The 23,369-nt window shown below is 36.8% G+C and overlaps 1 protein-coding gene across 1 annotated transcript; it reads right to left on the bottom strand.

Annotated features, from left to right (window-relative positions):
• Positions 1 to 227: 227 nt before the first annotated feature.
• Positions 228 to 22,440, bottom strand: LOC139709408 (rho GTPase-activating protein 8-like). The gene is made up of 11 exons (XM_071621378.1): positions 22,227 to 22,440; positions 20,395 to 20,553; positions 18,684 to 18,771; positions 16,692 to 16,823; positions 10,685 to 10,870; positions 9,818 to 9,946; positions 9,012 to 9,085; positions 7,290 to 7,367; positions 6,346 to 6,474; positions 3,119 to 3,228; positions 228 to 903 (listed from the first exon to the last, which is right to left on the bottom strand). The coding sequence occupies exons 1-11, from the start codon at positions 22,432 to 22,434 to the stop codon at positions 619 to 621; spliced, it is 1,578 nt and encodes a 525-aa protein (XP_071477479.1). The 5' UTR covers positions 22,435 to 22,440; the 3' UTR covers positions 228 to 618.
• Positions 22,441 to 23,369: the final 929 nt, after the last annotated feature.

Here is a 23,369-nt window from a genome sequence, read left to right as displayed (position 1 = left end):
TTGATGCTATAGATAACATATCATGATGTCAAACCGATATAAGACTGAGGGGATTATGATCACGAGAATTGATCTACACAAACATTACGTGTGCCTCTTTCCCTTTAATTGGAATGTACTATCTCAAGTCAAACAAATCCGATAAGAACTGACAGCCATTATATGTTTTTCAAGTTATATCAGCATATTGCAGTTCTCACATCTAAATAGTTGATTAAAATGCATCCCTTTGCACTCAAAATTAGTGTTAAAGTAATCATCCTAAAGTTTCCTTTCATGGCAATAGCTGAATTAGACAAAATGTTTTAATCACATGGACTAAACACATATTTTACACCATCAAAGCAACATTCTATTTGGTAACTTCCATATCTTGTACTTGCTACTTTATCTTTATTTTGTCAATAATGTAAACTGAAGTAATGTTCACACTACAATATGACACACCATAATATCCAATACTGGAAATAATTCCAGGTGACATTAAGAATAACAAATTGATAAACTCTGAAGGATAATTGTTTCTAGGACATCCAACACTTCAGGAACGACCACTGACTCATTTTTGGGATAGGAGCATTGCATACTAAATGGAGATGTCTTGCTTTTACCTCGTCATCATGCCTCCGCCGCTTTGTCTTCCACCGACGTCAGCTCTTTCTCGTTGGCTCCGTCGCCGTCCGTCCGCTCGAGATCCGCCACGCCGTTCTCCTCCGCCCCGCCAGATGATGATGACGGCGGGAAGATCTCGTCAAAGTTGAAGAGGACAGTGGCAATGAAGGAGTTGATCTGGGCCATGGCGGAGAGGGAGGCCGAGGCATCGCGGGACCAGACCAGGTTCGGCCCAAAGACGATGGCAAGGTTGGAGTCAGACATTTGATTCTCACTGCTGTGCAGGGAAACCTGAAAATAAACATGAAATAAGCATTTTAGTGGCCGAGTTACAGGTATCTACAGCCTTTTCATTGTAATTTCATCTCTATTTATGTTGTCATTTCTTGACTAACTCAAATACATATTCTGTGTTTTCAATCAATCACTACATAATATACAACATTCATAAGCATTGCACAAGATTTTAGAGTATGTGAGAAAAAAACAACAACAACATATAAATCTTCACCTATATATGTTTCAGCCTAACTTCACACAAAAAAAAAAAATAATAAAAAAAATCCAATGCAAGTCATTTCTCAACTATGGTTTTACTTTTATTGGGAAGGACATATCCATTACTGGTGTTCATTTACAAGTGTGTCACTGTTGTTGCTTTTGTTGGTGGGACCACTGTGACACAGTACATATATACCAAAATGTATGATAAACCACAGAATACTTGGTTAACAGGAACAGGACCACCCCAGTGATATTGTAGTTACTAGTACTAAATCTTGACCGAAAAATACTTCTAAGTTGAATTGCCAGGACTGCATATGGTTGCCATCAGACTAAAGGTTAAAATATTACAATGGTGTTTGTTTGTTTGTTTGTTTGTTTGACTTCAGTGGCCATGGGAGGTGGGAAGGGGGTAATGATAAAGATTGACATCACAAGACTAAATGTTTTCATACCATATTTATAATCAAAGTGACTTTCTGTTTTTGGCCAAGAGTTCAATGGCTCATCATTAAACAAGTCTAAATTACAATCTTCATTTATGGTTACAATTACGATATGAAACACCTATCAAAGCTGAGTTTGTAGCATTGGAATACAACATATATAGCCTGAATATGATTATGAATTACCATAACTGCAGAATGGACACTATGTTTATGTTAAAAAAGAAAGAGATACAGCAACCATTTCACTCTTGTGACATTTTGTATCAAAATATAGATATCAGAAAATCCTGTCATACCGTTTTGAAAGGATTTGATGTGATATACCAAGTGTCAGGGATGCCAGTGGCAAATTGCTCTTGGGCCGGAAATTTTTTTTGTGAACGAAATTGATGTGCGCGAAGCGCACATCACGAGCGCGAAGCGCGAAGTCCCTTCGGCCGAGGTCCAGGGCCCGCTCAAGGGCCCGCTCAAGGGCCCTGGAAGCTCTGGGGTTCTTAAATGCTCTCTGGTGCAATCTGAGCATTTCTGAGGGCTCTTCTTCCCTCAAATCTAATCCAGAGAAATGAATTTGTAGCAAAAATAAAGAAGTCCTAGTGCCGTAAACTCCGTAGTTTTGCTACATTCAGCTGACTCGATCGACTCACCATACTCTCTCAGCGCTGTAGCTATAGCGAGAGCGCAGCATGATCCATGCACCGCACATATAGTACCCGGTACATCGCCTAGAAACACCACACGTTGTTCGATCGCGATCGCACGTGCTGGTATAACGCTTTTCAGACAATAATGTGGTTGTATTCTACAAAAAAAAAAGGAATGCTCTCTGGTGCAATCTGAGCATTTCTGAGGGCTCTTCTTCCCTCAAATCTAATCCAGAGAAATGAATTTGTAGCAAAAATAAAGAAGTCCTAGTGCCGTAAAATATTGTAGTTTTGCTTCGTTCAGCTGACTCAATCGACTCACCACACCGTCTCAGCGCTGTAGCTATAGCGAGAGCGCAGTATGATTCATGCACCGCGACCGCACATAGAACATCGCGTAGAAACACCACACACTGTTCGATCACTATCATCGCACGTGTTGCATGTCCCAGCTAGCAGCAGCAACATCGCGCTAGTTTTGCATGACAGTCGTTTTGTGATATTCTCATGCCCAAGTATACGCGAAACATACTACGGAAATCGTAAAAGTGAATGTCCCGTAAGTTTAGATGATCATATTTTTTCGTTTTTCTTTCTTTCTTTCTTTGTTTCTTTCTCGTGTTTTCCAGCTTTCCCACACAGACGGAAATAATATCACGAAGCCGGAAATTGGACACCAAAATATGAAAAAGCCGGAATTCCGGCTATTGCCGGAAAACTGGCATCCCTGCAAGTGTGTTTAGATCCGACCTACATTTGTCACTGGAGTCCTATGATCTGTAGGAGTTCTGCTTGGATTCAGAACAGGGTACTTTACTCAACAAAAGGCGAGTTATCCTCCATTTTGCTGGAGGACTATGTTAATTTGTTTCATTTGACTACAGTCGCCGAATAGCAACAGACACGACTAACTTCTCTGAGCAGCTTCATGACAAAAGTGAAGATGATGCGGTTCTGTTCCGGCAACTTCTCATGAATCAGCACTCTGCAGGCTGCAGCCCGGTCTGTGTTGTCTTGGAGATCTATGGCCCAGGTGAAATCACAGAAAGACGCTCTCAAGTACATTGCAGCCAGAAGTATGTGTGCTCAATAAACTGTTTCAGATCGGAAGTCAGTCAGAGTTCTCTGAACTACCTCTGTGACATCAATCCAATGAACTTTTTTGCATCAACTTTACATATTTTCTTTTACCAGGATTGAACGACATAAATATGCAGTTTATCACTCTATACATAGAGAACGTAATCACAGGACTTAACCTACATTGTATGTGTCTGTGATCTTTACAGGGAAATTCAACCCTAAAAATGCCCTAATAGTATTGGTTGAGGTGAGGATTCAGCTTTTACAATTTGCGAGATATTTAGAAACCACTATATGAAATGTTAAAGAGCATACACTTTTAAGGGGAATTGGAAGTCTATTTGATGAAAGTTGGTTTTGAAATGACCGAGATGTCCCAAAGCAAGGTAAAACAAAGAGATCCTAACAAAATTAAGTCATGGCCTGTAATATGTTATTATGAGGACTTTTTTTGATATCTCAGCCATTTCAAGACCAATCTTCTTCCAATAAACTGTGAATTCCTCTAAAAAATCACATGTCCTTTCATGTTTCATAAGAGGTTTACCTCACAAACACACACAAAAAAGTCAGAAACCTGCAGCCCCATCTAAACCAAAACTGTACCATCCCTTTTAAGACTACAAATTCAATTATATTGCAGCAAAAATTTCATCTTGAGATCATTTTTTGCAATTAAAATCATCAAACTTTTAAGCGTAGCTTGATGCCTAACTAGATATATCGCTACAGCTACTGATATGCCTCCGCCATAATGCATGGTTCTCCTAATAGGTCTATAGTACAATGTCTTGACAATGTGTGATGACAGTTTCACACAATTGGCAAAATATTAAAATGACAGGTTTGACACAAATGTGCTGAATGTTCACTTTCCTAGAACTAGGTTCAATTGGATGAATGATTGAAATGTCAGAGTGCAGGTATTTGGGGAACTGATGATTTTTACTTGACTTTTGACCCTTTTATAAGTTTATGCATTGAGTAATTTTCAAGGTATTGAGAAAAAGTATAATTTCAGTATCAAATGGGAAAATAGCATTATCTAAACCTGGCCTTTGACCTTTGACCTCACAGTTCCAAAGAGAATCACTGTTAGGTTGAACATGCATAAATATGTAAGTTTCATGATGATACCTTGAGTTACTTTCGAGATATGGAGGAAAAAGTGCAATTTAGCACTTTCACTTGACCTTTGACCTTTTGGCAAGAAACTTCCCCAAAAATATATATTGGGTAATACATGCCATACATCAAGTTAAAAAAAAAACACCTTCAGCCTATTGCACTTTAAGGAAAGTAGTGATATTTTGAGGAGTTGACCTTGACCTTTGACCCCCTGACCTTTGACCCATGACCCCAACTTCCCTAGATAATCACTGCCCATCGGTACAAGCATATATACTAAGTTCCATGAAGATACCTTGAACCATTTGCGAGATATGGAGAAAAACATGAAATTTCAATTTTTTTTCCACAAAATAAACCTGTGACCTTTGACCTTTGACCCTGTGACCCTAAAATCCACACAAAGTATTATCCCCCAAGGATATACCCTCATACCAAGTTTGATGTAAAACCACCACACGGTTCTTGAGATATCGACAAAAACAAAACGGGACGTACTGACGTACGGACGGACGGACGGACGGACGGACGACCCGAAAACATAATGCCTCCGGCCACTTCGTTGCGGAGGCATAAAAAAGTGTGACCCTAAAATCCATTAAGCAATCTTTGTACATGCATATGTACATATGTAATGTCTAAAAGACAAATGCAATGCTTCAGCCAGCTACTTTCAATCAATTGTCAATTTGTCCTGGTAACAAGCATTACCGTATGGTACTTACTTATTTAAGGACGAACGACCGGAAGCCATAAATATATGTCTGACACCACTTCAGCTTCAGGGCATATACACTCAGCAAAAAGGAGGAAAGTAAACACTTTTCCAGTTTGTATTTTTCATAGAAGATTTTGATAGAAGTCATTGTGTCATTTACCATATTAAAGGTTACTTAAATGGCTATCAACTTGGTAGGTTAATACAAAAGAAAACTTTAGGAATGAGTGAACACATTCGTTTTTGTCCTCAAAGGCACAAAGGTAAAAATTGCAGAAATGTACATTTTGACATTCATTTGCAAACACCCTTCGAGATAGCAATGATATCAAAAGATCAATCTAAGACAATGAGAGACATAAATGAAATAGCATAAATCATTTTTCCTTCTTTTTATCTCTTTGCGTCCTAAAAAAAAAAAAGTGAGGAAACTAAAGGGGATAATAAGACTTTTCTGTCAACCGAACTTTAAATGACAGAGAAAGTCGTAAAGGTGATAAAATGGACAGAATTTCTTTATTTCATTCTTAAATAGACTTTAGGAATTCATGAGGCAAATTCGGGAACCAAACATTTCTTTCAATTTTCCTATTTTGAAATAACATTTTAAATTTCTGCCATTGTTCTTAATACTGCTTCTTCTCTAATGTCATTTGAATTTGGATTTGACAAAAGATCCTTCATTGTTTATAGCCTTTCTTCATCTTTGGGGGCTACAAAGACATCACAGTGATCATAGGTTTATATTTGCAAATTATTTTGTGCTTCTTATTGTGTTGTATTTGTCTTTTGTTCTCACTGTTATATAGAAGAGCACTGATGAATGACAAATTGTTGATTTTTGCAATTTTTACTTTTGTACATTGGAAGAGAAAAAAATGAATGTGTCCACACATGCATATACTTTCCCTTTCTATTGAACTACCAGTTTGATGGCCAATTAATAATCTTTCACATAGCATATAAAACATTAACATTTGGCCACATATTCTTTGAAAAATATGAAGTTGTACACGTGTTCACTTTCTTTTTGCTGAGTGTACATTTGGAATCCTAGCTTACAACTACTCTAGAGTAAAAGAGGACTTGTATAATTCAGACTCATATAATTTAATTAGATCATTACGCACACAAAGAGAAAGAAAAAGAACAGAGAGCTAAGTGTATGGTATGAATAAAGTGCCATTAGTTTTGAATATCATGTCAATACCATGGACTTTGAGAATGTCATCGTAGAGGTCAAATGTCATGATCGGCTCAGGAAGTTCCCTGAAGAATGCTTTCAATAGTAAAGCAGGAACATGGACATCTCCAACATCAGCAAAATTTACTGGTTCGCCTGCATGATAGGAACAAAGGCATAGGGAAAAAAATATGTACCCATAAATTTGCAAGAGAATAAGCCCAAAAATTGTGAATACCACAAAACTGGACATAACAGACATTTGCTCATATTTCACATCAAAGAAAACAGGATATATCAGTTATCAGCATTTAATTAAGTTGTGGCAGCACAAGAAGTTTGCAGGTGCTATACAACACATCAAATATATAGATATGAAACACCTATCAAAACTGAGTTTATAGCTATAGAATGCAAACATACTGCCTAAGATGTGTTCCCAAGACATCTAAACTCATGCAACATTTGACATCACTCAAGTAAAGATGACATATAATGTATAATCATACTTTATATGTTCAGGTAGGTAATTGAATTCTTCAGTCCAAAACTAAATGATTGTAAAACATGATATATTCGCGGCATGAAATTGTGATGGTGTTTTGTTTATCTACTTGATTTCACACAGAATCAGTTGCAATATATGTTGCTATTGTATGCTTTCAAGGCTGCCTGGCTCTCATTGTAAACGTCACAATTATATGTTTTTGCGTTTTATTTTGCCAAATAAATGGCCTAATTGGCCTCAATCAAATTAAAGCCAATGGCTTTTTACGCTGCACAGAATTTTCACAAATTGCCACTGGCATTCAATGCACATAGTGAAGGCAAGAACTTTTGCATGCATTTTAATTTCACAAATCTTGGCTCTCACGTAATTCTCGAAATTAAAATGCATTCCTCATTTCACAGTATGTATTTCCGGGCAACTTTGAAATGACAAAAAAATCTTGCATTTCCCACTGACTCACCACTGTTGTATTTTTCTTGCACTCTCTTCACTGTGATTGCATTTGGACACCGTCTGAAGAGGCCCTCAGTTCTCAACCCTGTGAAGAGAAGAAAAAGACAAAACAAAACAAGACTGGTGAGAACATTTCCAAAAGGATCAGAAGACATGGTATCACTTTTTTTTTCCATGCAACAACAGAAAAACAGCAATGACATGTTGTATAAAGTTCTTATAAAGTCCACCTTAGCTTTCAAATACCAATCACAGTTGAATTCTCATTGCTACAGAGTATTAACTATTTCATAACAGAGTATTAACTATTTCATAGAAGTCCAACAGAAGCAGACATTTGATATACAATATAACAGATTGGCATGTAGATGGTGTAATTTGCACGTACTATCACACAACATCAATTTCCATGATTTTCATTCAACAGAATTTACTTTTGGTTGAAATTACATTTGACAAAAATAAAAGTATCAAAACTAACTGACAAAAGCCTGCTTCAAACTGTCCATAAAGACTTAAGAAGAAAGTGCAGATGAATAAACTTGTAAATCCTAAACATTGCTTATATGTTAAAAAATTATTTTTTATGTTACATATTATTACATGATCATACTCAGTCAACTGAATAATACCTTCAAATAACACAGTCAAATACTGTTTTTCTTTGCTTCTAGTATTGCAAGTATGTGAGCACTTTAGAACGTTATTACCTCCGCCAAGGAAGGAGGTTAAGTGCTCATTGGCGTTGGTTTGTCTGTTTGCAAAATAACTCAAAAAGTCGTGTACAGATTAAAATGAAACTTGCAAAAAAATTTGATATAGACGTAAGGAACACCTCATACAATTTTGGTAGTGATCCAGGAATTTTCATGGATTTTTGAAGGATTTTTCATCTTTTGGCATATAAGGTCAATGAACTTGAGGTTCACGCTGCGCGTACTGGAGGTTTACATACGTGCATTAAACGCGTGTGCTCTACTCGGGCATACCCAGGCGCCGTGCAATGACGTAAACAAAAGGCTTCTATTTTGGGAAATTGCATGCGTGCAAAGGTGAAAATGAGTTGATGGCTTGGCGGAGGTCTGTGCTCTCCGAGTGCTTTTCTAGTTATGATGTTTGCAATTAACAAGAACTATCCACAATTCATTTCAGCAAAGAGAATGTTTCATCAAAACACATGTAGTCATGCTTGCTTACAGACAAATCTAATGCCAACCAATCAATATCCTGCTTTTATTGTCATTATATACAATACCTCTCAGTTCCACTCTATTCATAGTGATCACTGTAATATGCTTATTGTTATGATGACTACAGTAATAACTACCATAATTCCAATGACATTTATCATTTGCTCATATTATGATTAGCATCACTCAGATTTGACATCAAGAACAAGTTAGAATGAATAATTTGCAATCAATGAATCAAGTATGAGCTACACTCTCTTCAGCATCATTGATTCAATGACATTATGTCACAATTGGCAACATATGATAATAAATCATCACCACTACACCATATGCTCCATATTGACATTGTGACTAAAATTTTCCGTACCAAATGATTTGAACCATTCATAAATGCCTGTTAAGCAACATAAAATCAGTGAGGATGTTACCATGTCTGCATTCAATTCTGATGAAAAGCCCAGCAAAAATGAAGAGAGGTTTATCGTAAAAAAGTCACAAAAGTAAAGCTGGATACATGTATCTTCTTCTGCGCTCACCATTTCTCTTCAAGTACTCCACCGTCTCCCTGACGACTTTGGGAATTGGTTCTGTCTCACCGTGCTCTCGCAGGCTGCAACAAATTATCATGGATATTATCTCATCATCATCATGAATTAAAAGGAATATGAGCAGCTACAAAATACCTTTGATATCTCTTTATAATCATGAAGACATCCTCTATATATCAAGTGGAAGGACAAGGTATCTGAATGCATTGGGGCAAATAGGTGCACTGGAGAAACCATGCTAACATAACATTTTGAAAACTACAGAAAGCCTTGTTAGCATTTTCCTCTTAACCTTGACACATGAAACCCTTGTTAATTATAAAACAAAACACAAAAATATCACTCTGATGAAAACATGAATGCCATGAGCATGCATACATTTCTCTGTTCATTTACCACTTTACTCAATGATCGTGAATTCAACCACAGTATGCAAAACTGTTAGGAAGTTCCAACTCGTGAAAAATTAGACTTGCTAAATATATGACTTATCCAGTATTCCACAGGTTTTATGAGTTTTTCTATCAACAATGACTAAAATACAGATTTGATGCATGCTGTAAGAGGTGATCATCAATATGCACATGTTCTGTGGGGGAATATTAGAAATCAGAATCTCTATCATAATCAACATAGAAGACAACATTCAATAGGAACATTGGATATGACTATAATAGCATATAATATATCTTTACAGGAATTCATATCTAGATAAACCGCTTATAATACAATGACTCATAAATGTGGAGATTCTATGCCTGGAATGCAAGTATCTGCATTTGACATCAACTCACAATTCTAAGGAGACACCAAATTGTTGAGTTTGGGAAGGCGTCTTCCGATCCTGCCCGTCTGTTCTTGTGACTGGAGGTTTAGCAGCCTGCTGCTTGGCCTTGTACTGGGCCACCATGCGGTCGTCGTGACTGAAAACAGAGCAAATAGACACGTATGCACAGTATGAATACATGATAAGATCCACATAAGTATACACATCAGCAACTACATCTTATGCATACTTAATTCCCAAATACAACTCTATCTGAGCATTATTTTCACTTGGACAAAATTTCACTTGGATCACATGTACAGTAAAAGATATATACATAGCTGAAATAAACAATGTGACTAAATATGTAAATTTGCTATTGGTATGACATACATCAATTCTAGGAAACTTTAAAGAAGAGAAAATATCTTTTCTTTATTTGAACTGAACATTCTGTAATGATCCTGCACTATTAAACTCATATTCCCTATACTTGAGATCCAGATGTACAATATGATCAAGATAGTAAAACCAGAGAAGAAAGAAATACAAATTTTAACAGCATCCAATATCTTATGGAATCATTCTGAGCTGCAGATTTTGAATATGATATAAAAAAGATGTGGATATGGGAAATATTTCTTCTTGTATTTGTTGTTGCAATCTTGACTACATCAATGCTGTTGGTCATTGTCAAAGCACTGCTGCACTTTGTAAGATCTGCTGCTAACAGAAGAGTACAGAGCTTCTGACTGCATTGATAACACTGACATGCAAACTTCCTTTATTAGCAACTCGGTAATTTGAGAGATGGCATAAGATTTCAAGATCTGTGTTATCATACACACAGCAGGATATATGGTGAATATAGGTGCCAACAGCTAGAAGAACTCACTCTCGAACAAGCTGGGGAATCTCCACCTTCTTGGTGTCCATGGTGTCGTTCAGCTCCGAGAGGAAGTGAACGTACGTCACTTTCCGACTGAACTTGACGCTGACAATGTGGCGGAAGATGCCCCAGATCATCTTGATGATCTGAGACGGGTGGACAATGTACAGGGCCTTCAGGTTCTTCTTGTATCTTGCAAAGAGATGGATAAGGATCAAAGCAGAAAAAGAAAATGAGCAAATTCATATCATGCTGTATACCTTCCCAGCATACTTCTTGAAAAATATGTAAAAGATGTCTTTAGATACTATGTCTTTGTCTAATTATGCTGATGTACTTGCTTGCAGAAGAAAACCATCATTAGAAAGGCACAAGGCATGGTTTTAGATACTGTGCACACGCCTAGAGCTATATCCTAATTCTAAAGGTTTAGTATTATGAAAAAGCACTATAGCACATTGCACTATAATCATATCAAATGTGCAATTACTACATGGCCAGTAATAAAGTATTATTTCAAAAACTAGCAGTAATGTTGAAACACTTCACAAAATATAACACACAATATTTAGAGGCATTTGTCACATCAAAAGTGCAGAATAATACACCTTTCCCTTTAACCCAAGCACCCTGAGGCACCATATCCACAGTGTATGAAAGAGTGTGTAAACACAAACCTCAAAAAAAGAAAGAAGCATCAGTCTAACCATGAATTAGGCAGCTGCAGCACCACAAATATTGCAAGCACAAATGTTTACACAGCACATATCTGTCCATATATTATTATTTGGGAGCTCTCCTCATTCGTGCTGTATTTCTGCATTATCAACCTCCTGACTCTACTCATCCTACAAATATAAATTGTGCAAGAGCAGGACACCATTTCTTTGAGAATACAAAACGTAAGTCTTTCATAAAACAAAAAGAAACATATGTGACTATTATGCTGTTGCATTGCCACAATGAATGGTCAGTTTCTAAATGCACTAGGAAAAGCAAAGAAGCATGACATGTAAATTATCTCTAAATGTGAGATAAAACCCAGATGAATGAAATTGAAAACTGTGTCCTCTTTCAACAAAACATATGATTCTGTGATATGATGTTGGTTGGATATGGCTGTCCTGACAACTGTGAATTGACTAAAAAGTGAAACTTTTCATTGATCACTGAACAGAATAAATCTGCCTTTCCCAACAAAAATGTCAAGGAAAGAAAAAATGGAAGGACTATGAGCAGTATCAAATAAATACTAAAGTGAAAATAACATGGTCATCTAATTCTAACCCATGATAGCAATTGTTGGTACAGTATACAAATGGTAATGATCTTTGATGTTTTGCCTTTACAATACTGTGTAAACCTATTTTGCATTATGACCAGTTAGTGTTGTATCCATCCATGTATAAAGACTAAGTATCCCATAATCTGCAGCAGAGCATTCACATTTTTTTTTCAGGATGTTTTCATTTTTCTTCCAGCAAACCAAAGGCTATCAAACTGATATGTACACATGTATATAGTTTAAGCATTTCTTGATGAAATTTTTTTTAAAAAGTGATAAAACATAAACGACAAAGCCTCACAATGCCCACAGTATAAACAAAACACAGATGTTATTATAAATACGCAAATAAAGTCTTGAAAGATAAAAGCACTTCATTCATATCTTCTTCTTCTTTTTTTTGGCTACAGCAGCAGACATTATGTGAATACATACATAGATTTTATCAATAACAAAGACAGACTCAAAGTTCCCATTAGAAATACGTGTAGTTTCATTCCCATCATTGATCTGGAAAGCAATACAGTCCCACCTCTCCTATCTGACCTCCCTCTATCTGGATCTCTCTATTATCTGGACACAATCTTGCCATGATTTTTTTTTCAATCTAATAATTATGACGAAAAGGGGGATTCCAAACTCAGACAAAATTCTTCTGTGCAACTCACATGAATTACATACTATTCCCAACATAATTAATGTACATTCACATCAAATTTTCGTCCAAATAGCATCTATTCAGACATTCACTATCCCCAAATCACAGCAAGAAAATTGACAGAATTTTTTTTCCGTAAATCAGAGCAAGGCACAGGCAATCGTTCATTGAGCAAATTATCAGAAAATTCTCAAAGCAGACCAGCTGACGAGGATGTGACATGTCCAAGCAAAAGTAATACAAAACGTGCACATACAAATTTGTAGCTACCATTGGGTATAATAGGCAGCTGTGTGTATAAAACATTGGGTCTCCTATATCCGGCCAAATCCCTTTATCAGGATGAGCCCCAGTACCGACATGTCCGGATAGGAGAGGTCATACTGTATACTATAGATGTATAATGTCCACATTAACTACACCTGCACAGATAAATCCTGAGAACTATATTGATAACATTCCTCTTGAAGCACATCCCGGCACTCATTACGTGTATTTACTTATATGGGACTACAGGTTGTTCCATTTTTGAATGGCTTAAATCAAAAGGAAGGAGAAAAGTATGCAGTTCAATGAGTGTCCCTCAGTAACGATTAAACAAATTAAAAAGACTCATGTGAAATCAATGAAATTTTAACATAAGTATGTGTGATTTTCTCTAATTCTTATCAGGCAAGTCCAAGTACTAATCTGTGTGTTGTTACACATGGGACATTTCATTACCTTTCACAGTAAGAAAAAACAAGCATATTCAAGAGGAAAATATTTCATTTTTATTATCTTCTCCATGCCTGATAGCCAGGAACATATTGAACATGTTATTGCACCCCCCTGGAAACATTTTTTTTTTTTTCAAATATGGCTATGAATTCAACTGAGGTCTCTAGCTTTCCTTTACATTCATCATTACTAGGAAGTAATCAACCTAATAAAATGTGGTTGACATCTTAAGCAATACAAATTCAAAAGAACTAGAGCACTTGGCCAGGGGACCCGATCGAGCACATGTACACTGTATCCCCCCAAACCCGCACCCCCCCCCCCCATACCCAATTTGGATTATTTTTTTTTTATAGACTAAACTGCTGAATAATATGGAACAAGCGAGGACGCAACCACCAAAAACAATAGGCATTTTCATTACACTATAATGCACTTTTTGCCAAATTTGAGGAAAATCTGATAAGATATGTGGCTGACAGAGCACACACAAGAAATGTGACATGGCATCCAAGTCAGAACACTGAGGGCGCCATCACCACAAACTGTTGTGTCCTTCATGTAGAATGACCACTCATACACCTCCTTAGCAAGTCTAAATAAAATCCGTAGAGTAACAATCGAGTTATTGCATAAATAAGAACTTTTGCAAATTTTGACATGATCAGGGTGACCTTTGAACCTGTAAAAGGTGGAACAGTGAGGGCAGCATTATCAATAGGTACAGGTGTATAGATTTGACTATGATACATTTACATACCAAATTTGAAAAAAAAAATAGGTCAAGAAACAAGGCCAGCGTCGCACACACAAGCAGACCCTGTTAAATTTACCTTTTCATGTATAAAGACGGAACAAGCGAGGGCGCCATCACCAAAAACAATAGGCGTCTTCATTTTACCATAATACATCTTCATGCCAAATTTGAAGATGATCTAAGAAGAACTGAAAGCCAGTAGGGCGCTCACAAGAAAATCTCTGCAGCGGACGCGGCGACGGACGCGGCGGCGCAACGAGGCCAAATCCATAGTATCCTCCGAACTCTGTTCGGGGGATACAATGATGCTGAACCTGGTACAGAAAATGTAGGCACCAACAGATCACATATTTTGTTTTTTAATTGCTGATAGGCTACAGCTGTACATATGTGAAGCAAAACTATCAAAGGTCAAAAATAAACAAACAAAAAAATAACTAATTGAATTAATGGAGGGGGTTCTCGAGTGGTATATTTTTACAGAAAGGTCCACTATATCAATTTTGAATTCCTCCCCCCCCCCCCCCCCCCCCCCCCCCCCCCCCCCCCCCCCCCTCCGCCATAAAAATCCTAGTCACAGGCCTGGTTTGTGTCATCATGCTCAATCACAGCAACAGTGATCAACTCTTCATAGAACAGAAGGAGTGCAAATTTACAACAGATCTATTAAAACTTCTGTTTAATACTGCTCCCTCAGACACATGATACACAAATACAATTTTATTTTATAAATAGTGAAATTTAGGAACTACAAATTGTATACAATAAAGATATTTTTTGAAAATCCTGCGGGATCATCTCTCCAAATTTGGTGCTTTTATCCACCCTCTCAAGGTAATCTCACAATTTGACATTGAAACCTCACTACAGTTACTGTAGTACCTTATAACTGATATCTTTTCAAATGTCCCATATGTAGCACACTGATTTATATGTATATCGCTTACCTTTTAGGCTCACACAATTTGTGAGAATTTGAATTGAGTCAGAATGAACTTTTTCATTAAAGGAATCTGAACTAAAACTCACTGGTTTTAAAGGATGTCAGTTATGACATTGTTGATTGAAAATGAAATTTTGACTTCAAGGGGACCCCATCTTAGACTTGCCCATAAGCATGTTGTTGCTGAAATGTAACACAGCACTCTTGAAGTTTTGAAAAAGAAAGTCTTTACCTTTTATCAGCAGGGCTTTTGTGTTTATAAAAAAGATAAACATTCTACTGTCACTCTTTCTATCTGCTGCACAATCATACATCTTATCATAAATGTTTATAAAAGCTCAATCAATATCAAAATTCTCCTGTTTGTTTATGATGCAGTCATCTGGCATTTCATCCTTGTACGTTTGTTGTAGGTTGTCTTATTTGCGAAATGATGGTAAAGACTAAAAATACACTCATCACAGATCCAAAAGATTTGTCTGCAACATTAAATAGTAAACCTGATTCAACATCAAACAGAAGTGGGGGCAACACAAGAGAATCACTCAACTTTAGCTGGATAAGTCTACAGTCTATCATTTAGACTGAACAAACAGCATGTGAGCACATGGAAAAGAGAACTACTGATTAAACATGAAATGATTATGAAAGCATTCTGTATTTGGCATTCATGCACACATTAAGGTGCATTATTACTACATTACATGAAAACTGATAGGTTTAACTTCATAACTCACATACACACAGTGTACATGTACAAATGTTTGAAACATTAGCTAATAAGGAAGTGGAAAGGAAGCTAAGGCCTATCCTCTTCACAAGGTTACCATATAATACTTTAGTTAGGTTAGGCTGTCATAAACAATAACATTGACAAGTGTCAGCTCATTACTTTGAAAACTATTTCAACATTATGTATGCTGAATAATTTTGGATGAGTAACCAATAAATCAACAAATAAAACCCTGCATGCCAGAACACGGCAAACTTTGTGGCTTTTCAACTGTGAAATCACAATCTGACTTGGATCAAAATTTCCACTTGTGAGTGAATACTATATGATAATAGCCATATTATATTTGAAAGGTCCTTGCTTACAGACACTGAATGCAGTTTTGGGCAATCCCAGAAAAAATGATGTAGCAAAGCTAATTCACTATTACAAATTCATGTATAAAACAGGCATCAAATAATGTTGATAATTATTGTCTTGCAGACAATACAGGAAGAAAATCACAAACAAAAACTTATTCATTTCATATAATATAATTACTTATAATCCTCATATGTGCACTTACCAGACACAAATTTACACTACCCCTGCTGGTTTTATGAGTTATGTGTGGAGCAACTTTACAACGCGTACCTTCGATGTTCAGCTCAGGAGTATATTAAAATCTCCTCAATCTTGTTTGAGACAGATAATGCATAATCTATTCAAAATTATTTCTGGCGTTGCCACATAATCAAGAATGAATAAGGCCTAATGAAATCCATTATTCACAGCAATTATTTTTTTAATACCAAAACAAGAATGCAGCTTTAAGGTCATTTCAATTCGTCTCATCATGCATAAAGAAAACAAATATCAAAATATAAAAGGATTGATCACTCATTAGGACATAAGGCAAACATCAGTTTATTACTTACTTCCTTTCCAAGCTTCTGTATGCCTCAACCAGAAACTTCCATGACACGCGATTCTGCCTTGTTAACCCATACTGGAAGATGATCAGACTGTAGTCATTCTCCACATATTTGTCCAATGTATCCTTCAGAAATCTGATTTTTGGTAACAATCAAACATAACAACATTGAGCACATGAAAATAAGAACATCTTTCATTTCTGAATGAACCAAGGCAAAAGCTTATAAATACACATAATGGTTGCCACTGCTCATGAAGTTTAATGCTGCATTTAAAATGCATGGCTTTTCTACTGAAAACAAAAAGAGACAAGGTAAACTGAGGTACTATAGTATACAAATGACGCACAGGTCTGAGTGCGTCAGTCGGAATTGTGTGCATAAGGTAACTATGGAATGCTTAACCCACGAGGCGAAGCCGAGTGGGTTTAGGCTAAATTCCATAGTTACCGCATGCACACTATATTCCGACTGACGCACGAAAAGACATGTGCGTCATTTGATTTATAGAATGGGTAATTTTCTTGTCAAAAACCCAGTTTTCTATCGTGTTACCCGATGACAAAATTACTGGATGCATTTCCTTTTGGCTTTCCGTAAAGGGCATGCATACCCGTACTTACCGTTTTTACTGGATGCATGGCCAGCCATGCATAAGTTTTTACTGGATGCATGGCCAAGCTGAGCGCGCGAACGCTTGCTTTAGTGCGCGAACCTTTGTTACGAGTACGCGTACTCTTGCTAAGTGCGCGATAACATGTTTACCACTGTGACTCAGCGTGCGGCCAGTAAAAATGAACACATAGCTCTCGACCAATCAGATCGCAGGATTCTCGCTACCCATTCTATAGTATAATATTGTTCAGGTATTTGTTGGAATCATACGGGCCATTAGTGCACTCTCCTAGGCTGAAAGGCGGAAGACACATGCATTAATTGGATTGATAGGATTCATTTCTAATCCTCAGATAAAGAGGCGAGCACCCACAAGTGTATAAACATGCTGTCTCCATTATAAAAGAAAGGGGAAAAATATTTCCCTATAATATCACAACAGCAACACAGTACAATGAACTTGAGAGTGATATTACAAACAGAATGTTTGCTTTGTATGTTCCCCACTGGGGCAACAGAATTTCTGACATGTCTGGAGATAGCCCTGCCGCATACTTTGAAGATGGAAAGCAGTTGCTCTAACATGCTATCAGGTCAAAAAAATACTGACCAGAAATGTTCCTAGACATCATTTGGAATAAGAACTTGTTGGTATTCACATATTTATGACTTACATTAAGAATACAGCTGTATCGTAAGATTTCTTCAATTTATGTCACCCTCTACAGGAGAGTACGGCAGGGTATCTGAGACTCATGTGACATTACGTCAAAGCTTCAGTGGAAAACTTTACTCATTTGAATAATATCCCACAAAGTACAAGAAAACTTTACCACTTACATGCTAAAACAGCATCTGATACAGTTACTCTATAGGAATGACCTTTTCTGCCGTACGTAACAATTACTCCATTTGCATACACGTTTTTAGCATTTGTCATCTTTTTTCACACAAAATCTTTCACACAGATTCCTGAAGGAATAGTCATACTCTATCTTAGTTGACCACGAAGCAGAGACCCACACCCTCAAAAAAAAACCTGTACCTTTAAAACTATTTGGACTCAAGAAAAGTGTCGTGCCCTCCCTCCCCCCCCCCCAAAAAAAAAATAAATAAATAAAAAAAATAAATAAATAAAAATGAATAAATGAATACAAAAAAATAAAGTTCAAGTACCCTTGGTAGTACTTATCTGCCATTCACTACTGAGACACAGCCTTCTAAGTATCTTCATTCAATTACACAGTCTCTGCCTAGGTAAATACTATCACAAATGGTTAAACATTCACATACATGTACATCTACATTTTTTGTAGTCCAGCAAAATTGTACAAGTCACAAATTATGCATCATAGAAAAGGACAAAATTGATCATCTTACCCTAAAAGTCTCATTTGGTTGTAAGTTTTGCTAGGAGGCAGTCGGCAGCAGTGAAAGAAAATCAACTTGCGCCCGGCTTTATCATCACCTAGATGAATGGAGGGGAAAGTGGGGAAAGCATGACACATACTGTATAATGTTACTGTGTCAGTGTGACCTAAATACATGTGCTAGACTGGTGATGTTAATACAAATTGGTTTGATCGTCACACCAGGTTGTGGTGGCAGCTTTCACATCACAGGTGTAATGCAGGCACAAGAAAGTGATCACTTGTAATTAGTATGACACTAAAAACACATGCTTGTCCTTTTCAGCATTATATGCATCTGAAATTGATATTGACATAGTCTGTATAGGCTACAAATATGGTACATTGTAGCCATTACTCTTGTTTAAGTGTTGTTGGCAGATTATAAGTGCATATTCAACATTCCTAAGAACATACATTGAGTAAAAATCAACACTATATATCTTTTAGTCATCATGTTATCAATCACTTTCATGAGCTGAAAGTTTCTCCTCCATTTGCTTGAAATGACACAAACTGGAGACAGGAGAATATCACAACTAAAATAGTTCTGCAACACAAACTTTCTTTCCATATTATGCTCCTAAGTTCTCAGTTACAGAACAGGCTACATCCATCTTTTATTCTTCCAGACTATATACTGCTGAGATGCATAATCAACCCTGAGAGAGCATTGTACTTTAAATACTGTATACGCAGTTTTTTTTTTTTTTTTTTTTTTTTTTGTGGCATTGGTGTATTAGAACACAACTGGAGTAAAGTTTGCCTCCTGTAAAACAAATGCATTATCATCTGTACGGAGAAAAATCACTATAATTTTTCAAGAAAAGAGATAATAGTTATTTCTCATTCTACCACTGTGGTTGTCAATTGCAAACCAATAACTTCCAAAATTGTCTCACAAGTCAAAATTCACAAAATGTTTCACTTGTGAAATATATTGACATACCAATATGTTACAAATACTTTCAACAGTTGCAGATATGAAGTAAATTTATACTCACACAAACATACAACATATTAATCTGTCCTTTTTTTTTTCTTTTTCTCTCTCTCTCTCTCTCTCTCCAAAGTCCTTCTGAGACAAGACAAAGGTTTGTTCTTGCTTCACAAACACAATACCTCATCTTGCTCCGATTTGTTGGGAAGTCAGATGTCCATGATATTACCAGTAACAATACATTTCCTCATACACACAAGGAGATGTTACTGGTATTTTTGTAAGGGAGAATGTCATTGAACACAAGACACCAAAGGCTAAAAACATCAATATATTTCCTACCAAACCAAAGTCATATATATGCAGCTGTCTACAATGACAAATTGCAATTCACAAACTGATCATGAAATTTGTTATTGCTCAGATATTTGTTTTGTTTTGGAACACCATACACTTTCTCATTGCAGTACACATAGGCAACATTACAATTCTGTACAATGTACTTGTGTTTCCAGGACAAGATAATACAAACCTCTTAGAACCAAAGCCTACGAACCATGAATTTGTAAGTTCTGGGGAATGGGTGTAACAGTTATTCTGGAATTAAGCAAACACATGGCATAACTCTAGTAGTAGCTCTGAACTATTCATGTTGTATCTTTAATACTGCAGACAAGAGAAAAAAGGGGTTAGTTTTTCCTAATTCCTTGCCGTTTCAGAATAAAAATGCACAGAAACATACCTCCAACTTGAATAATGTTGTGCTTGGCAATGTCTTCATAGTTGTCAGGCTCCATAGCCTGATCAGCTGTGGCATCTGTTACTCCACCCTGTCCCTGCCTGTGAGGTGATGGCTGCACCCCCATTGTGGCGATGGAATCGTCTGATGGTGACTGCAACTCTGCATTACACAGTACACACAAGTCTCTTCACTGTTAAAGGGTATGCCTACTCCAACTTCAATTTCAATATACTGGAGAATTAAAAATCGTATTTACAAGGCAGTTCATGCTCCTTTATCCTCAGAAATAAAGTGAACAATACATGGAATTTTAAAGAATACACATTTTTACATGGTTATCACAAACCAATTAAGTGAGTTTATATAAAGCCACTGACTTACAAAATACAAATTCAAACAATCCTAACCACAACCCCCTCTCACGTAAACACCATCACTCAGACTACAGAATGCTATTACTGCTCTGCAATCATTTGATGAACTTTCAATGATTCATTGGTTGTTATTTTCTTTTATTTCATCATAAATGCAGAGATTTTTTGGAGAACTTCTGTGCTATTCAATGGGAGAGTTAAGGCTCAATTGTATTGATTATCAGTTCATCTACACATATGAATACTGGTAGTATGGATTGCAACCAATATTACTGCTTTGTGGACACAAGATGTACTTTAGAATATAATAACTTGTTTTTCTAAGTCTGATTTTAATTAAACTTCTGTTGTACTATTTGCATATTCCTCACTTTATTCTTTAAAGTCATCTTTTGTCAAATGCAGTTGGTCATAATGTTGATGCGTGCAGATGAATGAAGTTGTGTTACAGTGCATACAAATCATGTGTGTGTACCAATCAAGGATGGGCTGTACCAAACATGGCACCAAAGAAGGTAACATAAAAAGCATTTTTTTTTTTTTTTTGCAAAATTTCTCATATGTAATTTTTAAATCTTAAATATGCATTTACAATGTCATTATATTGACACACAATGTTCAAAAAGATACACTCGAGACTTCATCTATTTTGGAACTATAGCACGAAAACTGTTACGTGTACCAAACTTGGGCATGTTAATTTTTACTCTATGTAGAAAATCTATGTTTTTTGGGTGTTTTTTTTTTAATCCACCCAATGCAGTACAAAGCCATAGAAATGCAAAGAATAGTAGACCTATAGATCTAGTAGACAGAAGAATATTAAATTCCATGACAATTAAAAATGCTGAGTTCTAACTCTAGATAGGTCTAGGTCTAATGCCAATGGTTAGAGTAGAGAAAATGAGCTCATTTGCACGACAGTCAAGTATTTTTACATTCAGTCATCAAAACACAAAACATAGACCATCTAGAGTCTAGATTTCATGTCAACAATAAATGTAAACGTTGGTCGTTACCAGCATGGTTACATTACAACTTCTCTACAACAAGTCCTACCACATAAAATCAACCCCTTAAATCAAAACTTGACCAAACAGGAAGGAATGGTAAATAGCTAATTTCATTGCAAAAATTTTTCTCTTTGACTTTGCTTTCTTTTGTTGTTTTGCCTCCCTGCAACACCAGTCCTGTAGTGTAGGTAGGCTGTCTAGCCTCCACCTCAACGAAACAGCCCCTGGGGCCTGGCCTCGACGCTTAGCCCTCATTTAACGTCACGCTACTCCATTGATAGCAGGGTCTAACAGTTGATACTCCAATCACTCGATAAATGCATACCAATCCATACAACCCTGCTGCGATGCTGCGAGATCCCGCAGGCCGCAGGAGAGAGCACCGTGGATATACATGAGCAGTTTAGCGAATAGACTACACGGTAAAAATCGTAAATACACTCACTGAGGACTTTCTGTGCATCACCGATAGCATCGCCGAATTCTTCATCTGCGTCTAAAGTCGCCTCTATATCTACGCCATCACCATTCTCGAAAGTATGACCAACATTTTCAAGTGGTCTGTTATCGGATATTCCGGAATCTCCCGCTCCTAGCGGCCCTGGAGATGTTTCGATTGATTTCGAGTCGTCTGCACCAATGTTTTCCGCCATGTTGACATCAATTGTTAATGGCCAAATTCACTTCCGGGTGTGATGTACCGATCTGGGATTCGACTCGATCCGATTCGTGGCGGCTGCACTGCCAGCTGCACAGCGGATGTTGCTTTTATTCTGATCTACCGCGAAAGCTCAGTGGTGTTTGACGCTTACTTTGTGGCTTCAAGCAAATGAGTTGTGATCCTTTCACAACAGGAAAAGTCATCAACACTGTTGGTAGTTTGTTAGGCGAGGAGAATATTATTAAAGGGATCGTACAGTTTTGGTTGAGACCTGATTTCACGTCTCTAACATTTTTTGGTGAGATAATGAAAAATCTCTTATGAGATATGAAAGAGCATGTAATTCTATGAGGAATTCAACGTTTATTCGACGAAAATTGGTTTTGAAATGGCTGAGATATCCAAAAAAGAGCAATTCTAATAAAGTGTGGGACCCACATTTTATTACAATCGCTTTGTTTTACTTTGTTTTTGGATGTTTCAGTCATTCCAAACCCGATTTTCATCAAGTAAACTTTGAATTCCTCTAAAAAGGGCATGTTCTGTACTATTTCACAAGTGTTTTCTTGGTATCTTGCAAAAACTTAAAAGCCCAATTCTTATCTCCACCAATACTGTATCATCCCTTTAAAGTCTGAGTTGGGTCAGGGGATCTACAGAGCACCAATAAAGTCTCACGCATTCTGTGTGAGACTCAAGCATTTAGGGGCCGTCTCACGATCTCACGCATGGCACCCATTTTTCTCACGCATCGGGCGAAGTCTGCAACTTGGGCCTATAATAATGAGCATACCTCAAAAAATGAAAGTGATAGTTGCAATTAAAGGTATATTTTCCCTTTTGTCTTTCAAAATAAGTAAAAAATAGTCACTTAGAGGGATCTAAAATGCACCAGATCGCACCATTATGAGCTAAAAAATTGAAAAA

Source organism: Diadema antillarum, unplaced genomic scaffold (assembly GCF_040938485.1).
Source record: "Diadema antillarum isolate AM-2024a unplaced genomic scaffold, OU_Dant_1.0 scf00000037, whole genome shotgun sequence".
Taxonomy (NCBI): domain Eukaryota; kingdom Metazoa; phylum Echinodermata; class Echinoidea; order Diadematoida; family Diadematidae; genus Diadema; species Diadema antillarum.
This window is presented reverse-complemented; position numbering and strand designations above follow the sequence as displayed.

Coding starts and splice junctions, on each gene's coding strand:
- LOC139709408 (XM_071621378.1), bottom strand. CDS start 22,434: ATGGCGGAAAACATTGGTGCAGACGACTCGAAATCAATCGAAACATCT. Junction 16,824..18,683: donor AACCAAATGAGACTTTTAGG/GTAAGATGATCA, acceptor ACCAAAAATCAG/ATTTCTGAAGGATACATTGG. Junction 9,086..9,817: donor TTTGGTGTCTCCTTAGAATT/GTGAGTTGATGT, acceptor AATTTGTTGCAG/CCTGCGAGAGCACGGTGAGA.